This window comes from Lynx rufus, unplaced genomic scaffold (assembly GCF_022079265.1).
Source record: "Lynx rufus isolate CCGP_SWC_20201006 ecotype Redwood Valley unplaced genomic scaffold, mLynRuf1.p SCAF_1, whole genome shotgun sequence".
NCBI classification, from domain to species: Eukaryota; Metazoa; Chordata; class Mammalia; order Carnivora; family Felidae; genus Lynx; species Lynx rufus.
This window is the reverse complement of record NW_025814823.1, coordinates 209,522,931-209,549,093: the sequence shown is the minus strand read 5'-3', so window position 1 is coordinate 209,549,093 and position 26,163 is coordinate 209,522,931. Positions and strand designations below refer to the sequence as shown.

Below are 26,163 nucleotides of genomic sequence, written 5' to 3'. Positions count from 1 at the left end.
TGAAGAATTAAAAGTAGGTAAAAATTCTCTTTTAGTTCTCAGAAGTTGATATGAGAATGAGATGATTTAAGTAACCACTTAACATAGGGGTTGACGCATAACTAAGCACTCACAATTGCTGGGCTTTATCATTGTTTTCATTATCATTACTAATATTTGATTAATGACCAATTTTAATTAAATTGCAGTGGACTAGAGAGAAAAGTCTTAAAAAAACAATGCGAGGAAGCTTTATGATTTTAACTTCAGAGGAAATTTCTGTTCCTTAAAAGAGAGCAGTTTCATTACACCTACAAGATTCTGTCAGCAGAGGATGCTAGAAGCTCTATTCCAAAATCCAGTGAATGTTCCTTTCCATTTCCAAACCGCAAATGTGTGAAGGTCTTCATTCTTTAAGATGGGCACTAGGGGGCAATAGAGACATTTTGGCTTTTGGCAAAACTCCATTTTTTTCAACTGTGTCTTGTCTATACTGGAAGGAAAAAAAAAAGAATCTTATAAACAATGTCTTTTAGAAATTGGAATAAGTGAAGTTTAGGTTGAGATAAATGCTGGAATAATTACTTTTTAAAGAATAATGCAGAAAATATTTTCATATTCTTTTGTGATGTGACACTATTATAACAGACATATTTACAGGGTTTTTTTTTTTTTTGTATCTTTAAGCTTTTTAGGTGAGTAACTACATGATAGTGGCAGGAGTATTAAGGATAGTCTCTTTACAATTTAAGATTTAAGTCTATAAGGTCAAATAAGAAAGTTTATATTTCTGTAATCACCAGAGTAATCCAAACTTTTAAAAGTGTATCAGGTCTTGTCACTTCTCTGCTTCCCTTATCACTTTCCTGTCAGTAAACCCTCCAGTTTCTTCCTGTCACAATGTTAAGAAATCCAAGTTCCCTGCCTTGACCTCTAAGGCCTGTATGACTTGGCCTCTTCACGTCTTTCTGACTTCATCCCCTTGCACTCCCAGTCTTGCTCACTTTTCTCGGCCCATAGTGACCTTTCCGCTTTTCTTTTAAGCAGCTGTGCTCGTTCTGCCACAGCGCCTTTCTATTTACTCTTTCCTATACACAGAATAGCGCTGAGAGCTTTAGGTAACTCCCTCATCTCATTTGGATCTTTGTGTAAGTGTTACCTCTTTAACCACCTTGTTATATAAGTACCTCCTCTCTACTCCACTGCTTTTCCTGACACTGCTTTTGTTGTATTTACTTTATTTGACACTTTTTGTTTACTGGTTTGTTGTCTTTCCCCTCACAGTAGTAAAAGTTCCATGAGGGCAGTTACACTGTCTCTTTTATTGTTGTATCCCTAGTGGGTTGACTAGTACCTGGCACATAGTAGATGCTCATGGAATATTTGGTCAGTGAATGGCCATCCTTGGCTGTGGTCATAGTTACTCTCTTACCCTAAACATTTCATTGAGTTAAAGCTAGCTTCTGATGTAATCACCATTATTCTTTAGAAGCTTGGGAGTCAATACTCACCCTCACATTTCCAGGCTAGCCCTGGCACAATTCCTTTGTCAAAAGGCTGCAGTCCTTTTAAGCTCCCATTGCCAGGTAGGCTTTTGTATCCTTTCAGGCAGCTGCCGGGAACAGTCACTAATATGTGTCCATTCTGCTTTTGAGCAGTGGCTTTTTTCCCCCGACGAATATTTTATGTAATTGTAATGTGAATGGCACTGTTGGCATGAACCATTTTATTTATTTGCAGTAGTCAGTGTGTAGTAGCAAAGATAGACCAGTTTATGCAAATTACATTATGCAAAGCCTAATGTAAGTACAATGAGGAAGGCAGGAGGTACTTTTTAACTGACTGTTGTCTCCTTAATTACAAGTTATTTTAATATGTAAGTATTTATTCTGGTAAATTTGTGCAGTGAATTGAAAATCTTACAGATGTAAAATGTCATTAAGTGTATGGAAGTAATGTTAGGGATGTCCTTTGCTCTACCCAAAGCCACTGTCAAGTGAGGATCTAGTTGAGTTACACCAGTTCTTTTTTTTTTTTTTTTTTTTTTTTTAGAGGGAAAGTGTGCAGGTGAGTAGGGGAGAAGGGCAGAGGGAGAGGGAGAGAGAGAGAGAGAGAGAGAGAGAGAAAGAAAGACAGAGGGAGAGAGAATCTTAAGCAGGTTCCATGCTCAGTAGAGAGTCTGATGTGGGGCTCTATCCTGTGATCCTCGGTCATGACCTGAGCTGAGGTCAAGAGTTAACACATTCAACTGACTGAGGTACCCAGGTGTCCTGAGTTATACCAGTTCTTAAGGGAAAAAAAGAAAATTGACAAGGGTGATAAATGATTTGAATATCATAGGATTTAGAGACTTTGAGAAATTTGATGAAGGCCTTGAATATTTTTTGCATAAGCAGCTCTCTTAATAGTCTTTGCTGAAGTTAGTCCTATAGAGTCTGTGATGCCATGTTATACTGTCATAAATTTTAGTTGGAAAGGTGACCCCATCCTCTTCTCTGCTCCCTCCCTTCTCTCTCTGCTCATAACACTATTTTTTTTCACACTTTATATTTTTTGATCCTAGGTTCTGAGAGTTGAATTATTCACACTCCAGAGTTCTATTAATACTGTTATAATTGGCACTAAAAAAAAAAACAACTGTTGTATTGGCCTTTCCAGTGTCCTTCACTTGTTATTTATCTATGTGGAATCCTCCTTTTTTATCTTTCGTTTTCATTTCACTTTTCTTTCTAGATCCTAACATCTGCCTACATATGCCTCACTTCTTGGCTCTGTTTCACTCATGTTTCATTTTACAAACTTAAAGCTTTTTTTTCTTTTTTTAACTTAATTTAGTGTAATTAATTTTTCCCCCATTTTTATTCTCAGTTTATTATTTTTAATTTAATTTTTTAAAAAATATTTTATTTTTAAGTAATCTCTATACCCAATATGAGGCTTGAACTTACAACCCCAAGATCAGTGCTCACATTTTCTACTGATTGAGTCAACCAGGTGCCCCACTCAGTTTATTTTTTAAAAATGTTGCTTTGGGGCCATCTGGTGCCTTAGTTGGTTGAGTGTCTGACTCTTGATTTCAGCTCAAGTCATGATCCTCGGGTTGTGGGATCGAGCCCTGCATGGGGCTCTCTGCTGAGCATGGATTTGGCTTGGGATTCTCTCTCTCTTTCCTGCTACCTCTCTCCTTTGTTCTCTCTCTCTCTCTCTCTCTCAAAAATAAAAAAATAAAAATAAAAAAATAGGGTCTTTATTTTTATTTTACTTTTATTTTTTTAAATAGAATCTTTACAAAAACAGAAAAAAAAAACAAAAGAAAACAAAATTTTGCTTTGGGTTGCTTTATTTATTGATCTCATTTTTTTTTCCTGCCTTCTCAACTAGTAAATATTCTTAAAAAAATTTTTTTTTAACGTTCATTTATTTTTGAGAGAGAAAGACATAGACAGAGTGTGAGTGGGGGAGGGACAGAGAGAGAGGGAGACACAGAATCTGAAACAGGCTCCAGGCTCTGAGCTGTCAGCACGGAGCCTGACGTGGGGCTCTAACTCACTGACTGTGAGATCATGACCTGAGCCGAAGTCAGACGCTTAACTGACTGAGCCACTGATGAGCCCAAACTAGTAAGTATTAAAAGTGAGGAATTGTTTCCGATTCTGTGTCTCCCTCTCTCTCTGCCCCTCCCCCGTTCATGCTCTGTCTCTCTCTGTCCCAAAAATAAATAAACATTGAAAAAAAAATTTTTTTAAAAAAAAAGGGGCGCCTGGGTGGCGCAGTCGGTTAAGCGTCCGACTTCAGCCAGGTCACGATCTCGCGGTCCGTGAGTTCGAGCCCCGCGTCGGGCTCTGGGCTGATGGCTCAGAGCCTGGAGCCTGTTTCCGATTCTGTGTCTCCCTCTCTCTCTGCCCCTCCCCCGTTCATGCTCTGTCTCTCTCTGTCCCAAAAATAAATAAACATTGAAAAAAAAAATTTTTGAAAAGTGAGGATTATGTAACTAGCTTTTATACTCCTCTAAGTGTTAAGACAGTCACAGAAAAGGCACAAACTTTTTTCAGTTTAGTAGGTATAAATACAGCATTTGAAAATGAAACAGCTCTCTTGATCTTTCACCCTTTCTGTTTACATGAGTAAAAGTGGGAGATTTACATGTGTCAATTTTGAGAAGATTTCTCAATGCTTTAATCTTATAATTTAAAAAAGTGCTATTATAAATAATTTTTAGAAAATCATGAATATTTACCAAAATAGATATAATTTGTCTTTTGGTGGAATTAGGTACTTTCCTGTTACCATGATTATAAGGTTTACATTTGAATAAATTTTATATTTTTAAGTGCCAAATTGACAGAGTAGCATATAAGTACATATTGACGCAGCTCCAACAGAGCTTACTTTCTTTATTCTTCTATAGACCTTGGTCCTTATTTGGAAAGATATTTTGTTCATATTATTTGTGCTTACTGCTAGAAGTGCAGCTAATTGTGAATTTGAAATAAGACCAAGACCACCAAGTTGATTCACATAGCCTACCAGGCAGCTGTTGGTTGGTAATTTTGCCATTTCACTACTGATCTGGATCAGAGTCAAGGAGTCTTTATTCACTTCTGCATCCCAAGAGCCTTGCAGAGTATAACTGGGGATTAAATGTTTTCTTTGATTAAATGAAGAAGTTAGTGGTATGCTCTTGATTTTTTTACTATCATAGAAAGGGATGCTCCAATAAGCCAGGAATTCACTGCTAAGCCACAGTTTTCTGTCTCTGCAGTCTGCTTTTATTTGATTTACGATAAAGAAATAAGTAGATGCCCAAATCTAGCACCAAATAATATTCTGACAGTGGATGCTTCTTTTGTGCATCAGTGTCCTAAGCACTGAAGGTGAAATAACTCATTTAATCCTCCTCGTACTGTTATCCTCTGTTGACAGATAAGGAAACTGACACTCAGATGCTAAGTCACTTCCGCAAGGCCACCCAGTAGTAAACGTTGGAGCCAGCTTTTGAATCTAGGGAATCTACTCCACAGTCCATGTACTTAACCATTACACTCTCCTCTACCTCTGGTTGTAACCTATCCTGCAAGAGTCAGCTCTTGCCTCTGTCTTACACTTACTTCATGCCCCATCCATGTAAAGTATGAAGTCTTTGAATGTGATTAACTGTTTCATGCATTCCAGTATGCTTTTCCTTCTCTCTGGATGCTGACCAGCACTTAGTACCTCTCCATTCACTTGCCAGTCTGTGTAAGCATTGACCCTTGTAGGTACATTGTAGCAGACCTGTCTCCTTCATCAGGAAAGAACCTTTTTAGTTTTATGGATCTAGCTTTTCTCTTTGTAAAAGAAGAGCATTTTCTCTTTGTAAAAACCTTCATTGACCCACAAAAATAGAGTTTAATACCTCCTTCTTTATGCTACCCCTGTATTAGTTATATTCCTCTATTATTTTATATTCTTTTTTTTTTTTTTTTTTTAATACAGTAGGTTCCAGGCCCAACATGGGGCTTGAACTCAGGACCCTGAGATTGAGAGTTTTGTGCTCTACTGACTGAGCAGCCAGGTGCTCTATTTTATATTCTTTTTCTTTAACAAAGGAATAGATTTTTTAAAAAAAATTTTAGGGGCGCCTGGGTGGCGCAGTCGGTTAAGCGTCCGACTTCAGCCAGGTCACGATCTCGCGTTCCGTGAGTTCGAGCCCCGCGTCAGGCTCTGGGCTGATGGCTCAGAGCCTGGAGCCTGTTTCCGATTCTGTGTCTCCCTCTCTCTCTGCCCCTCGCCCGTTCATGCTCTGTCTCTCTCTGTCCCAAAAATAAATAAACGTTGAAAAAAAAAATTAAAAAAAAATTTTAGAGTGCGTACAATCTGGGGAAAAGGGGTGGAAGGAAAGAGAGAGACAGAATCTTAAGCAGGTTCTGCACACACCTTGATGTAGGGCTCAATTTTACTTCCCTGTGATCATGACCTGAGCCAAAATCAAGAGTTGGATGCTCCACTGAGTGAGCCATCCAGGCGCCCTGCCTACTGTATATTTTTATAACAGCTTTATTGAGATATAATTCATATGCACTAAAATTCACAATTTTCAGGTATACAGTTCAGTGAGTTTTAGTATAATCACAGAGGAGTGCAACCATTATTACCACCTAATTTTATGACATTTTCATGCTCCCCCAAAGAAACCTTGCATTCTTTAATTTTCATCTCCTTTTCTCTTTTCACTACCCTACCCCCAGTTCCTGGCATTCACTAATCTACTTTCTAACTATGGATTTGTTTGTTCTGCACATTTCATATCACTGCAATAATACAATAAGTGGTCTTGTGATTGATTTCTTTCACATAGCATAGTGTTTTCTAGGTTCCTTTCAGTTGTATCATATATCAGTACTTCATTCCTTTTTACACAGTATTCCATTGTAGCATATATCACATTTTAAAAAATGCATTCATTAATTGATGGAGATAGGGGTATTTATAGTGTTTATAGTTTTTGGCTGTCGTGAATAATGCTGCTATGAACATTTGTGCAGAAGTTTTTGTATGGATGTATATTTTTGTTTTGGGGGGGTGGTTTATATCTAGGACTGGACATTACTAGGTTGTATGATAACTCTGTGTTTAATATTTTGAGGAACTGTTTTTCAAAGTGGCTACATCATTTTAAATCCCGCCAGTAGTCTCTGAGGATTCAGTTTTCCACATCCTCACCAATATATGTTATTGTTTGTCTTTTTGATTATAACTGTCCTAGTGAGTGTGAAGGGGTATCTCATTGTGGTTTTAATTTGTATTACTCTAAAGAACAGTGATGTTGAGCATTGTTTCATGTGCTTGTTGGCCATTTGTATATCTTCTTTGGAGGAATGTCTCTTCACATCTTTTTCCTCTTTCCATTAGCTTAATTTGTCTACTGTTGAATTATAAGGGTTCTTTGTATATTCTGGATATAAGTTCCTTATCAGATATATGATTTTCAGATATTTTCTCTCATTATGTGGGTTGTGCCGTCAACCTTCCTGATGGTGTACTTTGAAGTACAATAACTTTAAATTTCGGTGAAATCCAATTTATTTTTTCTATTGTTGCCTGTACTTTTGGTGTCATATCTAAGAAGACTAACTCAAGGTCAACAAAGTTTTACTCCCTTTTCTTAAAGAGATTTATGGTTTTATTTCTTACCTTTTAGGTCTTTGATACATTTTGGGCTCATTTTTGGGTGTGATTTATATAGAGCATTCTTCTGCTTTTGTCACAACCATGATAAAATGATCATAATTGTGATATAATTATTTGTTTACAAGTATGCACCTTTCATAGTTTCTGAGCTCATGAATATAGTACCTGTATCTTCCTTATTTTGGGAATCTAAGTATTTACTAGGTACAGCTTTTATGAAGTCTGCCTGTGGCTTTGAATATTTTATCTTGAAAGTACACAGAAAAATTCAAAGAGTAGACATGAAATATAAATAGTTAATAAATATGTTTCTATGTTTTATTTATCTAAAGTTGTTTTGTTTTGTTTTTAAAGTAGGCTTCACACCCAGTGTGGAGCCCAGCTTGGGGCTTGAACTCACAATCGTGAGATCAAGATCTGAGCTGAGATCAGGAGTTGGATGCCTAACAGATTAAGCCACCCAGGTGCCCCTAAAGATTTTATTTTTTTAAGTAATCTCTACACCTAATGTGGGGTTTGAACCTACAATCCCAAGATCGAGAGTCTCATGCTCTATCGACTGAGCCAGCCAGGTGCCCTAGTATGTCTATGTTTTAAAAAGATAAATATAAATATAAATATAATAAATATAATAAATATATATTTATATTTATATTTATATTTATATTTATATTTATATTTATATTTATATTTATAGACGCCTGGGTCATGATCTCACAGTTTGTGAGTTCGAGCCCCAAGTTGGGTTTTGTGCTGACAGCATGGTGCCTGTTTTGGATCCTCTGGCTTTGTGTCTCTCTCTCTCTCTCTCTCTCTCTCTCTCTCTCTCTTTCTTTCTCTCTCTCTCTCTCTCTCTCTTTCTCTGCTCCTCCCCAACTTGCACCCTCTCTGCCTCAAAAATAAACATTGAAGAAATACTAAAAAAAACAGAAGGATATATAAACACACTATGATAAGCACAAACATGATTGTGTATTATTTTTTTCTCACAGATTTCATACTTGTTTTCTTTTGTTTTATTTATTTTTCTATATGCTATCCAAAAGCCCAAGGAGTCTTTTTTTTTTTTTTTTTTTTTTTTTTTTAAGAGAGGGAGAGAGAGCAGGGGAGAGGGGAAGGAGAGAGACTCCCACAACCCTGGGATCATGACCTGAGCTGATATCAAGAGTCAGATGCTCAGCTGAACCTGAGATACCCAGGTGCCCCTTTATTTATTTTCTTTTAAAAACAAGCTGTCATTAGTAGGTAATCTTTATTATTTTTAGTTAAGAATATATATATTTAAATGTGTGTTTATTTTTGAGGTGGGGGGGCAAAGGGAGGGGGAGACAGAATCCCAAGTAGGCGCTATGCTGTCAGCGCAGAGCCTGATGTGGGGCTCAAACACTCGAACTGTGCGATAATGACCTGAGCCAAAATCAAGAGTTGAACGGTTAACCGACTGAGCCACCCAGGCACCCTAAGAAGATATATTTTGTATTTGTATGCTGTTACAAATTGATTGTGTAGACACAAATCAAGTAAGACATAGTGCCTGTCCTCAAGGATCTTAAAGACTAATGGGGACCTGGCAAGTAAACAATCTGCTTTTGTTCTTTAGCAAGAAATGCCCAAAGGCGATTTAAAATACTTGGCTGTGGGGCACCTGGATGGCTCAGTTGGTTAAGCACCGACTGTTGATTTGAGCTCAGGTCATGATCTCAGGGTTTGTGAGATCAAGCCCTGTGCTGGGCACCGTGTTGGGCGCCGCACTAACAGCTTGGAGCCTGCTTGGGATTCTCTTGCTCCCTCACTGCCCCTCCCCTGCGCTCGCTTGCTCTCTCTCTCCTCCATTGTACTACCCCTCTCTTTCTCAATAAATAAATAAACTTAAAAAAATTTTAAATACTTGGTTGTTGGTGGCTTTAGACATTATGGCAGGTATGAAGTTCTGTATTTGATGGGATGAATTGGATGTATAATTAACTGCTAGAGCTGGAATTGTAGAATTGTTCCAAGAGAACATAGATTGGCTTTTAAGGTGTTTCTAATTTTCACTGTCCCTGTTGAAGCATATACATGCTTTTGCATGTATGGAAAGTTAAATGTTTATTTATTTTGAGAGAGAGAGGGTGAGTGGGGGAGGGACAGAGAGAGAGAGAGAGAGAGAGAAAGAATCTCAGCAAGTTCCACAGAGCTCAACATGTGTGTCAGCACAGAGCTCAACATGGGGCTTGAAGTCACAAACTGTGTGATCATGAACCGAGCTGAAATCAAGAGTCAGATCCTTAACCCACTGAGCCACCCAGGCACCCATATGGAAAGTTATATTAAATCAGATATGATCAGATATGGTATCTATTCTGCAGTGTAAGATTTTTAAAAGACCTGTAAAGGAAAAGGATAAAGATATCTCAGTATCAGGTAAGCTTCATAAAAATTTATTATGGCTCAGGCTTCTTTTGTTTTCCGAAATAAGTTAATTCTTACCCAGTTGGATTGAGACCATGGCACCTTTTTGTATTTAAAGTTAGTAAAGTCTGTGCATCTTTAACCAAATAGAGAAAGATTGTCCAAGCAATAACTCAATTTTTATTAAAAAACAGATATGAAATATTAACCATGACTCAAAATAGTACAGTACATAACCTGTGTTGAAGTAATTTGTGTCCTACATATCTGAGATTCTGCAACTTGATGAAATTTCTTTTTTTTTTTTTTTTAACTTTTTTATTTCAAGGCGTTTTGTACCTGGTCCCCAGCAGTTTCTGAAATGTGTACTTTAAAAAATAAACCTTTGTAGCCGTAGGCTCATAATAATTTCTTACTTATATTGGGTTATAATTATAAAGTACTTTGTCACATTAACTCATTTGGTCATCACAGCAACTCTGTGCTTTGTTTCTCAAATGAATCATTCTGGTAAACACGAATTCTTCGTAGACAGGAGGCTAAGGACTTGAGGCTTTGAGTGGATAATTAATTCAAGTTGTGAAGGTTTGAGAATGGTGTGTACATTTTTGCCACTGACATGGTGGAGGTGGGCCTGTTTTTAGGAATAAGACAAATGGTAAAACCCAGAGACTCAGTCTGAACAAGTGAAATTCTCCTTTGTTTATAGTTGTAAAATAAAGCCTTTTTCGGGTGGGGGTGAAGGAGTGGGAGGGAGGAGTTTCATTAGGTGTTCTAAGAAAGCCAGGTTGTTCCTTCTTAATTCTCTTATACCACTCTCCCACAAACCACGCTCCCCCCTGCCCTGCGAGCCCAACTCCTTTGTCCCTCCATTCCTGCCCCGAGTGGTTAATGCTGTGGGTAAGGGTGGGCTCTGAATATGTATGTTAATAAGTAATAAATAAAAAAGTACCACTGCAAACGATAACAATATTGCTAGGCCCTTTAGAGATTAGTATCTCACAAGAAACTCTCTGCTTTTTAATTATATAGGGATTTTTTTTTCTTTAATCTCTATGTCCAATGGGAGGCTTGAACTTATGACTGAACCCGAGATCAAGAATTACATGCTTTACTGACTGAGCTAGCCAGGCATCTCAGTCTTTTTTTCCCCCAATGATATTTATTTTCCAACTTTATTGAGGTGTAATTGACAAAAATTGTTTATATTTAAGGAGTACAATGTGATGGTTTGATATATGTATAAATTGTGAAATGATTACCGTAGTCAAGAAGTTAACTAACACATTTATCACCTCACGTAGCTACTTTATTTATTTTTTATTAAGAACACTTAATATCTACTCTCTTAGGAAATTTCAAGTGTACAACACAGTATTATTAACTATAGTTACCATGCTGTACAGAACTTACTCATAACTGAAAGTCTGTATCCTTTGACCAGAAACTTGTTAAGAACATTAATTTTTTTTTTTAAACTTAACTTGGATCAAGAGTTTAGTCAAATGTTGCAGAAAATTTCTTTTTTTTTTTCAGTATATGAAGTTTATTGTCAAATTGGTTTCCATACAACACCCAGTGCTCATCCCAAAAGGTGCCCTCCTCAATACCCATGACCCACCCTCCCCTCCCTCCCACCCCCCATCAACCCTCAGTTTGTTCTCAGTTTTTAAGAGTCTTTTATGCTTTGCAGAAAATTTCTAAAACAAAAATGTGTGAATGATGTGAAAAGTTATTGATTACTACTAACGCCAATGGAGAGCTATTGTTTTTCCATGAAAAACATCCTAGGAAGAGTAATTCCATGGTGTAGTGAGCAAGTGGAGAGAAGTGAAGAAGCTAGAAGTCAGGGAAGCACTTTTCAGTGACATAGGGGAGTGTTCATAATTTAAGATGTGAATAGTTTAAGGTAAACCATGTCATTATAGAATGATATGAATTACCTAGTCTGATTCTATCACTTTTATAAGTGGAAAAGCTAAATTTCTATACAATTGAGTGGCTTAGTGAGGATTACAAGTAGAGTTAGGTGCAGAGTCCTGTCTAGATTCAAGTCTTCAGAAATAACAATAAGAGTAAGTGTGGAAATACTCATAAAATTTTAGGCTGTCAGGGAATGATAAGGCATATGTTCATGGTAGCTTTTGAAAATAAATGTGTCTTCTGGGATAAATCTTTTTGGCTTATTACCTGCCATTGTTGTATGATAAACATATAAAATTGTCATCTTTGTGTTTGTTGAGAATGTCATGGAGTTTTAAAAAATAATATAATTTCTGATAAATTATAAGAATGACCTATTCTTTGTTTGGGGCACCTGGGTGGCTCAGTCAGTTGAACATCAGACATCAGCTTAGGTCATGATCTCATGGTTTGTGAGTTTGAGCCCCGCGTCAGGGTCACTGCTGTCTGTGCAGAGCCTTCTCTGGATCCTCTGTCCTTGCTCTCTCTGCCCCTTCCTGTTTGTTTGTGCTTTCTCGCAAAAATAAATAAATCTTAAAAAAAATGACCTATCCTTTTTGAGTTTCTCTGCCCTCACATAGGTATAAAAAGTTATTTAACAATGTACTTTTAAGTCGTGTTTCTTGGAAATGTTCTTCAAAGTTGCAGCTTGCAATAAGGCATAAACTGTTTGAGGGTAATTTAGAGGTGGTTTGGGAACACTACTCATTGAAGGATTGGAACCAGCTGTGAGAATTCGATAGGAAATTGTCTTTCCTTCCTGCAATATTTTAGACATATAACTTTACATTTTTAGAGGAAGATTTTAAACATTTGATAAATTATTTATTTTGAAGCTTACCTAATGTTTATTAGAACATTAAGAAGTATTCAAGCTTGGGGCGCCTGGGTGGCTCAGTCGGTTAAGCGTCCGACTTCAGCTCAGGTCACGATCTCACGGTCCGTGAGTTCGAGCCCCGCGTCGGGCTCTGGGCTGATGATGGCCCAGAGCCTGGAGCCTGCTTCCCATTCTGTGTCTCCCTCTCTCTCTGACCCTCCCCCGTTCATGCTCTGCCTCTCTCTGTCTCAAAAATAAATAAACGTTAAAAAAAAAAATTAAAAAAAAAAAAGAAGTATTCAAGCTTAATATTATGCATCGTTTAATCTTTTTGTTTGCTTATGGGGGTTATATCTATGAACAATTTTTTTTTTTTAGTTTTGGGAAAATACATATAACAAAATATACAATCTCAACCATTTTTATTTTTAGTCATTTATTTAAAATATTTTTTTAATGTTTATTTTTGAGAGAGAGAGAGAGAGAGACAGTGCAAGTGGGAGAGGGGCAGAGAGAGGGAGACACAGAATCTTAAACAGGCTGCAGTCTCTGAGCTGTCAGCACAGAGCCCGATGTGGGGTTTGAACTCATGAACCGTGAGATCATGACCTGAGCTGAAGATCATAAATGATGGAACCACCCAGGTGTCCCTAAAAAATTTAAAATTTTAAGTTTTAAATTTTAATTTCAGTATAGTTAACTTACAATATTTTTATTAGTTTCAGGTGTACAATATAGTAGCTCAACAATTCTATACATTACTCAATGCTCACCATAATAAATGTACTCTTTAATCCCCATCACCTATTTCATCCATTCCCCTTACCCATCTCCCAATCTTAGCCATTTCATTTTTTTAAATCTTTAAAAAATGCTTATTTATTTATTTTTGAGAGAGAGAGGGAGAACGCAAGTGGGGCAAGGGCAGAGAGAGAGGGAGCAGAGAATCCCAAGCAGGCTCCGTGCTGTCAGTGCAGAGCCCAACATGGGGCCTCAACTCACAAACCATGAGACCATGACCTGAGCCGAAATCAAGAGTTGGATGTGCAACCAACTGAGCCACCCAGGTGCTCCCAGTATTAACCATTTAAAAATTTTCAGTTCAGTAGTGTTACATTGTTGTATACTCAGTCTCTAGAACTTTTTCATCTTGCAAAGCAGAAACTATACCCATTAAACAATAATTCCCCATTTTCCCCTTTCTCCCAATTCTGGTAACCACTATGTTACTTTCTATGAATTTGACTGCTCTAGATACCTCATATAAGTGAAATCATGCAATATTTTTCTTTTTATGGCTTATTTCACTCAGCATTATTTCCTCCAAGTTCATCCATGTTGTAGTGTGTGTCAGAATTTCCTTCCTTTTTTAAAGAATAATATTCCATTGTATGTATATACCACATTTTGTTCATTCATTCATCTATCAGTGGACACTTGGGTTGTTCCTGTCTTTTGACTGTTGTGAACAATGCTGCTGTGAACATCTTTGGAGACCCTGCTTTCAGTTCTTTTGTGTATATACTTAAAGGGGAATTGCTGAATCATAAGGTAATTCTATTTTAAATTTTTTGAGGAACTACCATACTGTTTTCCATAGAAGATGTACCATTTCTGTTCAGCGATGCAGAAAGGTTCCATTTTTTTGTACATCCTTGTCAACATTTCTTATTTACTTATTTTTAAAATAATACCCATCCTGTTACTGGTATTTCAGTGTGGTTTTGATTCTCATTTCTCTCATGATTAGTAAAGTATCTTTTCATGTACTTGTTGGTCATCTGTATTTCTTCTTTGGAGGAATATCTGTTTAGGCCCTGTGCCAATTTTTGAATTGAGTTGTTTGTTTTTTTGTTGTTGAATTGTAGGAGTTTTGTTTTTTTGGATGTTAACCCCTTATATATGATTTGCAGACATCTTCTCCCATTCTAGTGGTTGCCTTTTCACTGTGTTGACTCTGTCTTTAAAAAAATTTTTTTTAATGTTTATTTATTTATTTTGAGAGAGAGAGCTCATGTGAGTGGAGGAGGGGCAGAGAAAGAGAGAGAGGGGGAGAGAGAATCCCAAGCAGGCCCTGCACTGCCAGTGTAGAGCCCGATGTAGGGCTCGATCTCATGAACCATGAGATCACAACCTGAAATCAAGAGTTGGGCACTCAACTGACTGAGCCATCCAGGTGCCCCTTGATTCTTTTGATGAACAGAACAGAATAACATGGTGATTTTTTGAAAACTCAAATCTTATCAAATTACAAGGCTCAGAGCTTAAATTTCAGATTGTTGGCATTGTATACAATCTGGCTTCTAACTCTCTGGGTAAGAAAAAAAAATTTTTGCACACAAAAATTGTATATACACACAACACACACAGCCTTCCCTCCTTTCCTGCCCAGCAATGTAAACTCTGTCCAGGCAAAATTATTTGCAGTTCAGTAACTGTCAGGATTTGTCTTATGCTCTTCTAGATGCCCTCCACATTCACCTGAGGAACCTCTATTTATTTTTCCAAAGGCATCTCAAGCATCTCTTCTATAAAGTCTTTTCTAATCATGCTCTTATTTCCCAGGCAGAGTGGAATTGAGCACTGAACCCTGTGTGTTCTGTCATAGCATCTGAAACATTGTAGTGTTTCCCATTTGTTTACCTGTCAGTTAGTTTTGCTTTATTGGATTGACAGCCCTTGTGAGCTGAGTCTTTGTTATTGTTATTATTGTTATTTTTAAATCTTTAACTGTAGTCCCTGGTATATGGTATGTAATTAACTACTCAATAAATGTTTGTTGAGTGAATGTGTGATGATGAGTAGCTATTGTTAAGTCACTCTATTGGATCTCCAGAGTTATATTAGAATAGACTCTAATTTTGGTTTTCTGTGATACCACACTGGCAACTATTTACAAAATACTTTCTGGGAGAACTTAGCACTCCTTTTCAATTTCCTGGTTAGCACTCCCCAGTTTCTCCCCATAATTCATAGCCACTTTGTGGCAGATCGTTATTACTGGGTAGACTTTTGATTATGGCTTATAGTACCATACATATACAACTTCTTAAACTTATGACATCTTTACCCTGGAAAGGTTATTTTTGTTTTGCAAGTCTTTTGAAAACACTTTAAGGATGTGTGTCAGATGGAATTGCTCATGTTATTCCAGATATATTTGCTATCGTTGTTATTGAGGGCAAACTAAAGAGCCTGGGAAATAATCCTTTGGTTGGCATTTAAAACTAAACCAAAACAAAAGCTGGTATCTTTTCCCCTCTTCCATTAAGACTAGCTCTTGTTATGAATTCTTATTATAAATGACTTCATTGAAGTCTCGTAGCTTATGGTGTGCCCTGGCATGAAAATCATGAAAATATTTTACTGTTAGAGCAAATTTCACACTAAGCCATATTTCAAAAAGCCATTAGTAGAAGTTTTGGAAAAAGAACAGTCACCATCAAGTGATATGCTACTAAAAGATGGATTGCTACTATTTTAGATGATTTAGTTGTGCCAGTTATATGAGCCTTTTATGAGTTATGCCCTACATGATTTCCAGTAAAACTTTGATTTTAAATGTAAACAACATTTATTTAAACATTTAATTCACTGCTGATGTAAATATTAAATTGTTCTGTCTTCTTGTAAGTTTTTACTTGATATGTCAGAAATTGTCTATATATAGGCATATTGTGCATTGAATTTAGTGAAATAATTTTCATCCCTCTTTTTGGTGACAGTGTTTCTGTTTCCTGAGTGATGAAAAAGTAATTAGTTATGAAATGAGACACTGACTATAATAGAATCTTCTTGAAGGGAAACATTTGAACTATTCTCCTGTTTTCTGCAAGAGTACTTACTTAGTACTTATACATGAGTTTTTATTGCTTACAAATATTGTCAACTGCAAAGGGAGCAGTGGCTTACAATTCAATATAGGGGTAGTCCAGAGTTCATTTGTTTGACTTTCAAATTATTTTGGAATTTGTGTTGGAATATTGGTATCTCTGAAATCAAGGTATGTGCAGCACTTTCCAAAGCATAGTAAAGCATACCGTAACATCTTGTCTTGAAATAAACTGTAAACTCTCCAGCACTTACTGTGAGGTTAGGGTTCTTGTTCAGTGCCTGTGGTTTCCTAATCTCCTTCTTAAATGCACTGTGGTGGTAATAGATTATAGTAGTCTCTCAGATGCAGGCAGTCTAAAACAAAATTGCCTTTATTTCTCTATACCTGCAACTTTATTAAAAAAATTTTTTTTTAAGTAATCTCTACACCCAACACTGTATATTCCCCACTGGAATTCGTGACCCGGAGATCAAGGGTCGCATGTTCTACCCACTGAGCCAGCCAGGCACCCCTAAACTTGTATCTTTACATCTGTTTTTTAGTCTGGGATATAATCATTTGGTTGTGAACGGTTTTTTGTTTTTAAGTTTATTTTGAGAGAGAGAGAGAGAGAGAATTGGGGAGGGGGCAGAGAGAGAGGGGAGAGAGAGAATCTCAACTAGGTTCTGTGCTGTTAGTGCAGAGCCCAGTGTGGGACGCAAACTCATGAACTGTGAGATCATGACTTGAGCCAGAACCAAGAGTCAGATGCTTAACTGACTGAGCCATCCTGGCACCTCAGTTTTTACTTTTTGAAAACCTCAGTTATCCCTGACTGTCGCTTACCTGGCTGATCTGGTGGATAGCATCTGCTCTTCTTTATGGACACAAACATCAATGTTTAAAGGTAAAGTAAAAATTACAATCTAGTGTGATCTGTAGACGTTAGGCTATTAATTAACTCCAGACACTTTGTGTGTGTCTGCCATCCACCATCTGTTTTGTGGTTTGGGGATCCAGAGATGATAATAGATATACACAATCTTTGAGAAGTGTCCGTTTTGCAATTTGGTTAGGGAGTGGGTGGATGGAAACAGGTAAAAAATTGCAGTGGATTTTGGGGGTGGCTACCAACTGGCTCAGTTGGTAGAGCATCCAACTTTTGATCCCAAGGTCATGAGTTCAAGCCCCATGTTGGACATGGAGCCTACTTAAAAGAAAAAGTTAAAAAAAAATTATAACGGATTTTGATAAATTCTGCGATAGAGATAGGGAGAGGTCGTCTCCTTATCTGAGACTTGAGAGTGCATTAGAAGGGCCATTTAACCCAGAGTTTGAACTGTTGAGAAATGCTTCCAGTAGCACGTCACATCTGAATTGAGTCTTAAAGGATGAGTAGGAATTAGCCTGGTAAGGAGAAAGAGAAACCTGGAAATAGATTAAGTTGATATGACCAGAGAGGTAGGAGGTAAGTCTAAGGATAAACAGTGGCTGTCATTTATTGAGTACCTACTTTGTGCTCAACACTGCATTATAAGGCTTAAACCACTTACCAGTAACCTAAAGGGCAAGTGCTGTTATCCTCAGTTCACAAATGAGGAAATAGAGTCATAACTATCCTGGAGTTATGACAAGGTTAAGGAGTGGCAGGGCTAGATTAAAAAGCCCAGCTTTTCTTGGGCCACCTGGCTTGCTCAGTCAGTAGAGCATGCAACTCTTGGTCTTGGGATTATGAGTTCAAGACCCATGTTAGATGTATAACTTATTTAAAAATAAAATATAATGTTAAAAAATGTTAGACCTTATATAAACATATAAATAAAAACCTTAGCTTTTCTGGCTTCTTGTCTAGGCTGCTTCCTCCCAGGAGAGAACAATTTCAAGATGGAAGAAATAGTTAAGTAGTTATGTTGTTGAAAGGTCAGTTATGCAGGTTAAGTTCTGAAAAGTGTCCAGGGGCATTTATAGTGACGTGTTTGTTTATTCATGATATATTTACAGATAGTCTCTTAAGTGCCAAGAACTGTGCTAGGCATTAGGAATAAAAGAACACGTGCCTGAGTGATAGAGGTAGAAGGAAGAGAGGAAGTAGAGACATTTGAGTGAAAACTGTCATATAAAGAAGCTTAATTGCAAAGAAAAAGATAATGATACAGCAGTAAATGTGGGGGAAATTGCTCTGTGTATGTGTGTGTGTGTGTGTGTGTGTGTGTGTGTGTGTGTGTAATATGGGAAGTACTTTGTTTATGTGCTGAGGAGAAAGAGCCATAGCAGGAGAAAAGTTTATGATGAAATAGAACTTGCAATTGATTGATTCATCAAGGATGCTAAAGAATGAGGGGAGACAGGGACCAAAGTCTGTTAGACTGCACATATTTAGTTAAGTAGATTGCAAGATGATCGTAACATGAATTTGGAATGGCCCTAAAATTTGAGTATGATTACCCTCCTCTTGGATAATGGAAACTTGACTAAACAATGAAACTTCTTGCTCAGATTATCACTGTGACCCCCTTATGTCTGATTTATGCATCCATCTTCTCTCTTCCTCAGTTATCCTGCCCATACCCCCTGTCTACCATAGCATTTCTTATATTGAATTAGACTGATTGGCCACCTCCCCTTCCCCAGACCATATGCTTCTTGGGAGGGAGAATGGTAGAGGTTATGTCTAATGCTACCCATCTGGTATAATCTCACTTTAAATAAATGCTTATTTATTTAACTGAGTCAGTAAATGACTCAGTTCCTTATTTGTGTCATTTTTGAACAGGAGGTTTTAGTTTTATAAACTTTTAAGGGTTGAAAGGTATATATCTACCCTGTGCAGATTTTGTTGCCTATTAAAACATTTTTTTTATACATTTATTCATTTTTGAGAGACAGAGAGCACAAGTGGGGGAGGGGCAGAGAGAGAGAGGGAGACACAGAATCTGAAGCAGGTTCCAGGTTCCAAGCTGTCAGCACAGAGCCCGACGCAGGACTCGAACTCATTAGCTGTGAGATCATGACCTGAGCCGAAGTCGGATGCCCAACCAACTGAGCCACCCAGGCGCCCCTGTTGCCTATTTTAAATTAAGTATATAAGCACTTTAAATTATGCCCAATTTTCAGTGAAGAGAGGACTTCAAATATTTGAATGCTGAGAGGACCTTATGGTTTCATACAACCTAAAAAGTTTCTTGGGTTTATCTTTTTTTTTTTTTTTTTAAACGTTTATTTATTTTTGGGACAGAGAGAGACAGAGCATGAACAGGGGAGGGGCAGAGAGAGAGGGAGACACAGAATCGGAAACAGGCTCCAGGCTCTGAGCCATCAGCCCAGAGCCTGACGCGGGGCTCGAACTCACAGACCGCGAGATCGTGACCTGGCTGAGGTCGGACGCTTAACCAACTGCGCCACCCAGGCGCCCCGGGTTTATCTTTTTTGAGATTTAATATAAATTTATTATCAGCTCAACAATTGTAATTTATCTAGAAATGCAGAAATAAGCTATCTTCACAATTTTCATTTCCTGTTTTTTTTTAAAACTTTGTGTTAAAAAGCTAGCGATGCTATTTTTAAAAATTGTGTCTCCTGTAGATGTAGTATGTAGTTCCCCCCCACACCCTAAATACATTGGTTACTCATTGATGTCATGGAATTTTCTTTTTTCAGAATCCTGTCCAAAAGATTCCTGACTCGCATGAAATAACTCTAAAGCATGGCACTAAAACAGTAAGTTTGAAAAATTTGATTCTTTCCTTTCAGTAACAAGGCTCTCATGTTAAAGTGAACCGATGATACATTTGTATGAAGGCTAATTATACAATCAACTGATAACACAACAGCTATAGACATTAAAGAAAAAGAAAGATTACATTTCTATTCAATCAAAATAACCATTGTGTTTCATTTAAAATAGGAACACTTATTATTGTCATTGTTATTGTTGGCTTTAAAACCTTTTGCTTTGATATAGGAGCATTACAAGTGAAAAAAAGAAATGAAACTAAAATACAGTTTTCCTTTTTATGGTGTGGGAAAATTTCTCATTACTCTTAGCTTTATTTCTGTATCAGTAAAAGGCCTGAGTTTGTTTTTTAGATGTACATTGAGATAAGAAATGAACATAAAATAGTTACTGTATTGTTGTAAGGTTATATTACTTAGAATTACAGATTTCTATTTTTGTATTGTTATATTTATGTTACTTAAAGATTTAATAATATAAAATTTTGAGTCATAAGATGGACTCATTTTATTGTAAAACCATTAAAAAGTGGTAGTAGAATGAATGAAACATATTACAAATGAAAGAATAAAATCATCTTGCTTTTTCTTTTCAATGAAACTGCCTTTTTCTAGGTGTCTAACACCTAGAAAGTAGGAAAATACATCCCATAATGAGGAAAACATGGATCGGTAGTTATAGACCCAGAAATTACACAAATGATGGAACTAATAAAGATATTAAAACAGTGACATTCTTCTTGCCAAATGTTTTGCCTTTGAAAATACTATTTTCATAAAAATATTTGTTATGGTATAGTGGGTTTATCATTATTTTATTTATTAAAATTTTTTTAATGTTTATTTATTTTTGAGAGATAGAACACAAGCAGGGCAGGGGCAGAGAGAGAGGGAGACAGAGAATCCGAAGCAGGCTCTGTGCAGTCAGTGCAAAGCCTGACAATGGGGCTTGAACCCACGAGAGCTGTGAGATCATGACCTGAGCCGAAGTCCAAAGTCTGATGCTCATCTGACTGAGCCATCCAGGCGCCCCTATTGTTATTTTATTTTTATTTTTTTTAAAGGCTTACCTTTAATTTTTTATTTATTTTTATTTTTTAACGTTTATTTATTTTTGAGACAGAGAGAGGCAGAGCATGAACAGGGGAGGGGCAGAGAGAGAGAGGGAGACAAAGATCTGAAACAGGCTCCAGGCTCTGAGCTGTCAACACAGAGCCCAACACAGGGCTCGAACTCACGGACCGTGAGATCATGACCTGAGCCGAAGTCGGAAGCTTAACTGACCGAGCCACCCAGGCGCCCCAACCCCTATTGTTATTTTAAATGAAATGAACAATAAGTACTTTTAAATGTCTTAGTTAAAATTTTTACTGTGGTAAATATTGAAACACATAACTCACATAAACAAATGCTTTTTGGGGTCCTCAAAAGATTTAAATAGTGTAAAGTGTCTTAAAACCAAAGTTTCTGAGAACTGCTGCTTTAAGAAACCATTTCCATCTAATTTGTGATACTATATCTACTTCATATGAAATCAGACTTTTGGTATTTTTATTATGAAATTATGATGGAATTTTACTAGTTTTCATGTTTTTAAGCAAATTAGGAAAGGAATTACAGACTATTAGTACTTAAACAGAAGCTTCCCTGTCACTTGAGAGATTTTTTACTGAATGAGTTCATGGGTTTCACGCATGTTTTAGTTAAATATTTATATTTTTTAGTAGAATTTTATCTTTGAAAAAAGAAATAGCATTAGAAATATACTGCCAACTTGTTTTACACATTAAAAGTCAGAGCTTCTAATTGTACTGTTAGGGTACCTGATCTTTTTGCAGTCCTGCCTTTGCCCTGCATTTATTTCATCTTATATATGTCAGAGATCAGCAAGGTGACTCTTTTGCCTGGTTGGTTTTTTCAGCTAGTTATTGTAAAATATTTACACATTCACAGAAGAATAGAGGATACTAAAAGGAATCCCGTATATTTACTTCTGAGCCTTACCAGTTCTCTACATTAGGCCAGTCTTTGTTTCCTGTACTTTACGTTTCTAGTGTCTCCCACCAATATACCCACCTTTCCATTCCTTAACAGGACCTAGAGATGGTTTCCTTTGTTTCCTACCAGATATTCCAAATCATTTCTTAGCTGTGTTCCTTTAAACCCCAGAAATCCAGTTCCAACTTTGTTAAAGGCCGTATGTAATTTGGGTCAAAGTCATGAGTCAACATCTACCTCTCCTTTCATTAATATAGTGACATACTGTTAATTTCTCTTTCTTTTTTTTTTTTTTTATTTAAAAAAAAATTTTTTTTTTCAACGTTTATTTATTTTTGGGACAGAGAGACAGAGCATGAATGGGGGAGGGGCAGAGAGAGAGGGAGACACAGAACCGGAAACAGGCTCCAGGCTCTGAGCCATCAGCCCAGAGCCTGACGCGGGGCTCGAACTCACGGACCGCGAGATGGTGACCTGGCTGAAGTCGGACGCTTAACCGACCGCGCCACCCAGGCGCCCCTTAATTTCTCTTTCTTAATGAAAGAATTCACAGCCAGGGCAAAGAACACTTTTTAGGGGAAGAGCTGCTGCTTTCCAGGTTTCCTTTTGAGCACATTCTTCCCAGCTTGCACTGAACTCCAAACAACTCCCTGGAATTTGGAGGCTGCTGGCTCCCCACAGGCCTTTCCGCTTCCCCAGGAGGACTCAACCAAGGATGCCTGCAGCCATTCAGCCAGTCATTAGTTCTCCCACCCTGACTGCAGGCCTTTGCCCCTGCTGCTCCACACTGACGATTGCAGCAAGGAGGAGGAGCTTCCACCCTTGCGGGGAGGACAGGCAGGGAAGAGACAAGCCACAAATGAATTTGCAGTTTCGAATTGTACTGTAATGGGATGAACACTGGTGTGGTCAGTCGTATCAGGAAGAAGGCACCCTTTTAATTGTAATAGGAGGGTGGAAAGAGAATGGGCATGGGGGCAAGTAAGTTTGTGGTTGGTAGTAGCAGGAGTCACTTCTTAGACTTCGAAAGCTACTGTTTATTTTTGGTTTTTGTTGTTGTAGGTTTTAAGATACATAATTGTTCAGACATAAAAAATGACTTAGTTCTCATTTGTATGCTTTCTTTGACACATTTAAAGTGGTACGTATCTAATTTAAACGTATAATTTATTAATTATGTTCATGTATAATTCCCTTATCTTCTGAAATCAGTGTTTATAGGTGGTGATTGAAGTGAGTATAAATTATTTTGTAACTATCTGGTTTTAATTGTAGTAATTCTATTACATTTAATAACATTCCAAGGGTATTAGGAGAACTGATTTATAGTTGCTTCCTTTATATGAAACTTTGATCCTTTTACTCTCTCATATATACAGTAATCACATTATTTCTTTTTTTGTTGTTTTCATTCCACATATTAATTCTTTTGTTCTGTTTTTTGTTTTGTTTTACACATTAATTATTTCTAATGCATTTTTTTTTTTTCCTTCTGAGAGGGAAGTAGATTCAGGGACTTCCTTCTTAAGAATAGTAGGTTACCAGTTGGACACTCACATGTGCATTGGACCTACGAAAGTTCATGGGGAAGGCAGTTATCTTTTGGAACCAATGTAAAAGTGCTATTGTAATGTAGTTAGTCACTTATAAATTCAGCTTTAAAAATAATTGTTTAAGGTGATCATATTGAGTCAGCCATATACAGAAGAAAATAATTTCTACTTTGTCCTACTTGATTAAATAGATTTCTTAACATTCCCATTGGCATTTTCTCATTTTGGTAATTTTAGATTCATGTGGTATTTAGTTAGTGGTAGTTAAAATATTTCAAAAGGTTTCCTTAAAATCTTTTTTATTAAAAAAGCTGAATTATTTATGGGGTTTGGTAGATAAATTGGGACAAAGCTGGCAATTACATTAAGTTAAAATATTATTTTATTTCAAAAGAAATAATATTCATAATAGTAACAAAGTCAAATAATATAGAAGATGCTATCCAGTTCCACTTTTTAGAAGTAACAACAGCTTGTGGTCTGTACTTCCAATACCTATAAGAGGTAAGGTTAGAGAAAGGAAATGCAGGTTATTATAGAATATAAGTAGCTTTTTTCCAGTTAATTATTATTATTATTTTTTACAGGTTTCTGCTTTGGGTCTGGATCCCTCAGGTGCCCGTTTGGTGACTGGAGGATACGACTATGATGTTAAGTTTTGGGATTTTGCTGGAATGGATGCCTCTTTTAAGGCATTTCGATCCCTTCAGCCCTGTGAATGGTATGTATTGCACAACTTAATGCCTTCATATTTGCAGACAGAGTAATTCCATCTATAATGCTTTGTAGGAAAATACACTGTTTATATGACTGTATTTACCTTCATTATTCAAATGAAAGAAAAATGTACCTTAAGTTTCTCTCCTTTAGTTTCATTAAACCATGAAAACTTTAAAGACATTTTCAGTCTTTTGTTGTTTTGTAAAAAATATTTGTATTTAGAGTTTATTACCTTTCCTAGTTTATTTTAATACTCCAGTAAATACCATGAAATGTTACATATACGTGTATGATGTATGTTAAGCCAATAACCAGGTGCTAGTCAGTGCTCCATTGTGTAGGTATGGCCAGCTAGCGTTATATCAGAAAGGGCTTTACATGTTGTTACCACAGCTACCCTCTTTTTTTCTATTTTTGACCACATCTGATCTGTTAGTACATTGGATATCAAAAATAGATTTTTATTGGTGAAACTGATATCTTGTTAACTTGCATAATGTATGTTGGAAATGAGCTCTTATTGACTAAATGTAAATACATTCAAGATATGTGAATTAGATGAAATTAATAGAGGCCCAATTTTCTACTCTTGCATGAATGGAGTTTGTATCTAAACGTGGCTCTGGCCAGTTTTGTATAGATCATACTGATTTGTAAATTTTGAAGTCATAACTCTTAAGCTATCTTCAGTAAAGATTTGAGGGTTCCCTAAGTGAACATAGATCTCTGATTAGTTGGAAAGGATTTAGTTGGAAAAATTTTTTTTTTAGTGTTTATTTATTTTTGAGAGAGAGAGAGAGAGAGACAGAGTCCAAGCTGGGGAGGGGCAGAGAGAGAGGGAGACACAGAATCTGATGCAGGCTCTGAGCTGTCAGCACAGAGCCCGATGCGGGGCTCAAACTCAAGAACCGTGAGATCGTGACCTGAGCCAAAGTCAGACGCTTAACTGACTGAGCCACCCAGATGCCCCGGAAAAAAAAATTTAAAAACAGGATATTCCCAGTGATGGCTGTATTTAATAAAGCTCTCATTATTTAAAATAGTTAATTTGGTATCTTGAGTTAGTATGATGACTTAAAAAAAATTTTTTTTTTAACATTCAGTTTTGAGAGAGAGACAGAGTGTGAGTGGGGGACGGGCAGAGAGGGAGGGAGACACAGTCTGAAGCAGGCTCCAGGCTCTGAGCTGTCAGCACAGAGCTGAACGTGGGGCTCTAACTCACTGACTGTGAGCTCATGATCTGAGCTGAAGTCGGACGCTCGACTGAGTGAGCCACCCAGCGCCCCAGTATGATGACTTTTTAAAAATACAATGTTATAACCTTTATTCCTATATGGTATTCTCTTGGTTTGTATAGGGATTGTGTTCCCCTTCTGCTTTTTTCTTTTTTAATATTTATTTGTTTATTTTAAGAGAGAGACAGAGGGACAGGAGAGAACCCCAAGCAGGCTCTGCTCTGACAGCCTCACGAACTGTGAGATCATGCCCTGAGCTGTAATCAAGAGTCAGATGCTTAACCGGCTGAGGCACCCATGCGCCCCTCCCCTTTGCTTTTACAAGTATAAATTCACTTGTTTGGGATTATCCAGTTCTCGATTAATGATCAGCTCTGAATAGAATCATGCCTTATGAGTCTCAAGCCACTACTCTATTACTAAACTGTGTCATCTGCTACACTGTTGTAATTGAAAATGCAGAAAAGCCCAAGAAAAGGCTTATTTTCTCTTCCATAATTAAATTATTACATCCTACATGTCATAGTGAACTATCAAAGGGTAGATGGGAATAAACAGAATTCTTGACAATCCATACAAGATTAACATAAACTCTAGTACTGCAAACATTTTGTGAATGTTCCTATTTTAAATCATGAGGACGGTTTAACTTTGCTATTATTTGTCCCTAATCTGTAAGTAATGTGACTCTACTTTTTATGACAATATGTATATTACTTAACGTGTATTTTATTATCTCTTTATATATCCATCTGTAATTTACTTTTTACTGTGAAAAATTTCAAACATGGA

General features: G+C 37.0%; 1 protein-coding gene across 2 annotated transcripts in view; it reads left to right on the top strand.

The window, feature by feature from the left end:
• The window catches only part of WDR70 (WD repeat domain 70), a 298,862-nt gene that overhangs the window by 37,665 nt on the left and 235,034 nt on the right, over positions 1-26,163 (top strand). For both annotated transcript variants that reach the window (XM_047093335.1, XM_047093345.1), the window contains 2 exons: positions 19,791-19,850; positions 24,004-24,137. In XM_047093335.1, coding sequence (XP_046949291.1) covers positions 19,791-19,850; positions 24,004-24,137 — 194 coding nt within the window. The remainder of the gene's footprint in view (positions 1-19,790; positions 19,851-24,003; positions 24,138-26,163) is intronic.